The sequence below is a fragment of the Octopus bimaculoides genome, chromosome 15, assembly GCF_001194135.2.
Source record: "Octopus bimaculoides isolate UCB-OBI-ISO-001 chromosome 15, ASM119413v2, whole genome shotgun sequence".
In the NCBI taxonomy this organism is placed as follows: domain Eukaryota; kingdom Metazoa; phylum Mollusca; class Cephalopoda; order Octopoda; family Octopodidae; genus Octopus; species Octopus bimaculoides.
Genome location: NC_068995.1, coordinates 32,371,509 through 32,375,445, shown reverse-complemented (window position 1 = coordinate 32,375,445; position 3,937 = coordinate 32,371,509). Strand labels below are relative to the sequence as shown.

The 3,937-nt window shown below is 36.8% G+C and overlaps 1 protein-coding gene across 3 annotated transcripts in view; it reads right to left on the bottom strand.

Annotated features, from left to right (window-relative positions):
• Nucleotides 1-10: 10 nt before the first annotated feature.
• Nucleotides 11-3,937, bottom strand: part of LOC128249505 (uncharacterized) — a 43,983-nt gene continuing 40,056 nt past the window's right edge. For all 3 annotated transcript variants that reach the window (XR_008265616.1, XR_008265617.1, XM_052973232.1), the window contains one exon: nt 11-401. Coding sequence is in view for 1 of the 3 variants with exons in the window: in XM_052973232.1 (XP_052829192.1) it covers nt 340-401 (62 nt within the window). In the remaining 2 variants the exon portion in view is untranslated. The remainder of the gene's footprint in view (nt 402-3,937) is intronic.

Here is a 3,937-nt window from a genome sequence, read left to right as displayed (position 1 = left end):
ATTATTATACTGCAGTTTTACTTGTTTCAGTCATTGAACTGCTGCCATGTCGGGGCACGGACAGATCAACCTAATGCTTATTTTTTTTCAAAGTCTGATACTTATTCTTTCGGCTACTTTTGTTGAGCTGCTAGGTAATGAGGACATAAACAAACCAGCACTAGTTGTCAAACGGTAGTGGTGGTGGTGGTGGTGGTGGTGATGGTGTGTGTGTGTGTGTGTGTGTGTGTAGTGGGGGCAAACACAACATAGGCACAACACACATGCACACATATACGTCGGGCTTCCTCACGTATTCTGGCCACCAAATTCGCTCACATGGCATTGGTATGCTCGTGGCTATAGTAAAAAGACACTTGTCCAAGGTGCTGCGTCGTGAAACTGAACTCGATACCACGTGGCTGCAAAACAAAACGATCTTAGATAGATAGGTATATAAATAGATATTCAAATTCATGGCAGCTTACCTTGGGTTATTCAAATTCATGGCAGCTTACCTTGGGTTCAAATCTCATACATGATAAATAATTAGCAATATACAATGGTTGGAAAGGTGAGAGATGAAAATAAGGGAGACATCATACAATAAAAGAAAGAAATATGTCTATGCAGCTTTGAATATAATTGATAGACACGTGAAGAAACTTGTGTGTGTGTATATATATGTGTGTATATACATACATACATACATACATACATACATACACATGAAGAAACTTGTGTGTGTATATATATGTGTGTATATACATACATATATACACGAAATTTTTATCATATCTTTTACTTGCTTCAGTCATTAGACTACGGCCATGCTGGGGCACAACCTCGAAGAATTTTTAGTCTAATGAATCGACCGCAGTACTTATTTTCTCTCAAGCCTGGTGCTTATTCTTTCGGTCACTTTTGCCGAATCGTTACGGGGACTTAAAAAAACCAACACCAGCTGTGATGGAGGACAAACACAGACACAAAGATACACACATACACACACACACACACACACATATCAAAAGAAATTACAATTTGTCTCAAGGGCCGAGTATTTTCTGTATTGGTTCTTATCAAACCGGAAGACTTCATTTATAAAGACTGGCTCATGTCGGTCTTTGAGTCACTTTCTGACTTCTGTCGCTTAATATATATGCATATATTGAAGGCGGTGAGCTGGCAGATTCGTTAGCGTGCTGGGAAAAATACCTAGCCGTATTTCGGCCATCTTCCCGCTCTGAGTTCAAATTCTGCTAAGGTCGACTTTGTCTTTCGTTCTTTCGAGGTCGATAAATTAATTAAGTACCAGTTGAACACTGCTATCGACTCACCTCTGCCCTGAAATACTGGCCTTGTGCCAAAATTTGAAATCATTGGTACGAAGCCTGCTTTCCAGCCATATGGATCCGGATTCAGTCCCACTGCGAGGTACCTTGAGCAAGTGTTTTCTACTATAGCCTCGGTCCAACCAGAGCCTTGTAAGTGGATTTGGCAGATGGAAATTGAAAGAAGCCCGTCGTGGTGTGTGTGTGTATGTGTGTATATATTAAATGTGAAATTGCAGAGATCCTTTGGACGATAACTATGAGCATTTGGCGAACTTCTGTGTCTGATTTTCGTTTGTTTGTGCTTTATATATTATGTGTTTTTTAAACTTATATGTGTGTATGTGTGTGTGTTTGACAACCGGTGTTAGTGTGTTTACGTCCCTGTAACTTAGCGGTTCAGCAAAAGAGACCGATGGATTAAGTACTAGGCTTAAAAAATAAATCCTTCAAGGCCACAGTCAAATGGCTGGAACAAGTAAAAGATATGTATGTATATTTGCATGTATGTATGTTTGTATGTATGTATGTATGTATGTATGTATGTATGTATGTATATAAGTATGTGTGTGTTATTATTTCTATCATCAACACGAACACAGCCACTAACAACAGTAATATATGGTATGAATGCCTAAAGGTAGTAGTGCGAAAAGGAACCTTAAAAGGATTCCACATGATATTAAAATCGATGTTTTAAAGACACTTTATGCAAAGTTATATTGCCAAAACATTAAATCTTTAAAACATTAAAACAATGCGTGACAGCAAAGAGAAAATTATATCAAGTGCTCAGGAAGCTCTCTGTTAACTGACCGGAGCTTATTTTCCATAGATGTAATGTAATGCTTAAAATGGAACAACTCTTGATTGTACGGATCGAGGATCAGGATGTGTGTAATATGCCGATAAACACAATGATAATTAAAAAAAGAACCAAAGTTTATATCACGATTTGCAGAAAAAAGAAGGTGAAACTTCCAATGAAAATCCCATTTTGTCTAGTAAAAGCTGGTTTGAAATATTTGAAAAGCGCGAGGATTTACAGGACATAAAAATGACTAGTTATATAGGGTAGTTTAAAAAAATGATTGATGTAGGAGGCTACACACCAGAGTAAGTATACAACGTCGAGAATGCACTTTTTTGGAAGCGCATGCCTGCTAGAACTTTTATTTCCTGAGAAGAAAAATCAACATCAGGATTCAAAGCTTCCAAAAATTGCCTGACAGTTCTTTTGAGAGGGGAGGAAATGCCGCTAGTGATAAAACATTAAAGCCGCTATATGTGTATCATTTTAAAAACCTAAGGATTTTCAAGGGTTACAAAACGTTTAATCTACTTGTGATTTGGCGTTCAAATAAGAAGCATGGATGACAAAGGGCTTTTTCAAGGAGTGATTTACAAACGTTTGTTTTTGTCTTGCAGCAGAAAAGTATAGTATCAGACATATTTCCAATAAAGCATTGCTTCTTTTAGACAATGCACTGAGGCACCCAGCAAACTTAAATGACCTTTCTGATAATGTGAGAGTAGAGTACATTCCCAAGAATACTCCTTTGCTTCAGCCAATGGATCAATGTATGATAGCTAATTTCAAGGCATATTATATGAGAACTTTCAAACAGCTTATTAAAGCAATTGACAAGGAGGATTAACCTACGGTTAGAGATTTTTGGAAGAAATTCAGCATAATGGATGTTGTGGATTTTTGGAAGAAATTCAGCATAATGGATGTTGTGGATAAAACCTTCGACTTTGGCCAGATTGTATATGGCTAGGTTGTATCCGTGACATTACAAGTTTTCTTAAAGCAAAAAGTCTACTCCAAATTTGGAAAGATATTGTGACACTTGCAAAGGGCGTAAGATTTGAAGAAGACATAGAGGATGATGTGACTGAGTTGCTAGAGTCCCAGAGAGAAAATTTATCTTACGAGGAGCCAATACAATTAGAAAAAGAACACTCTGCGAATACAGATGAGACAATAGAAGTTCCATCAACACCATAACTTAAATTGACTACAAAAATTATTACTAAAGGGTTGGCACTTATAGAGAAAAGTCTGCAGGTTTTTTGCTGATAATGATCCTAATCATGAAAATTATATAAAAATTACAAGAGAAGTTTACAATGAGCTCATTTTCTAAACCGAACTGTACAAAGAGATGATCAGTCATAAAAAACAATTAACTTTGGATAAGCTCTTCACCCCTCCAGCTGATGTTCGTGATAACGAACGGTAACATTGTAAATATCATCCCTTATCCTCCCAGTAACGCCTATTCCACCACCACACCTCACGCAGTAGCCAGCACCTTTTGTGATAAGAACGTACTCTTACGATATTTCGATTCCTATTATTCCCTAACTTATTCTTCTTGAAATGTTTTAGTGTTTTTATGTATCTATATTGTATTGTGTATATCTAGAAATAATTATTTTCATGTATTAAGATAATAACTTTGCTTGTTCCCTGTTGTTTTCTTCTGCATCTATTTTTTCCCTTTGAAAATGCCTGTAGGAAAGCAATCACACTTCATAATATGAAGATCAATGGGAAAATTAATTTCGCAATACGGAATTTCGCGTTACGGCCAGATTTTCATGAACGCATTATGTCT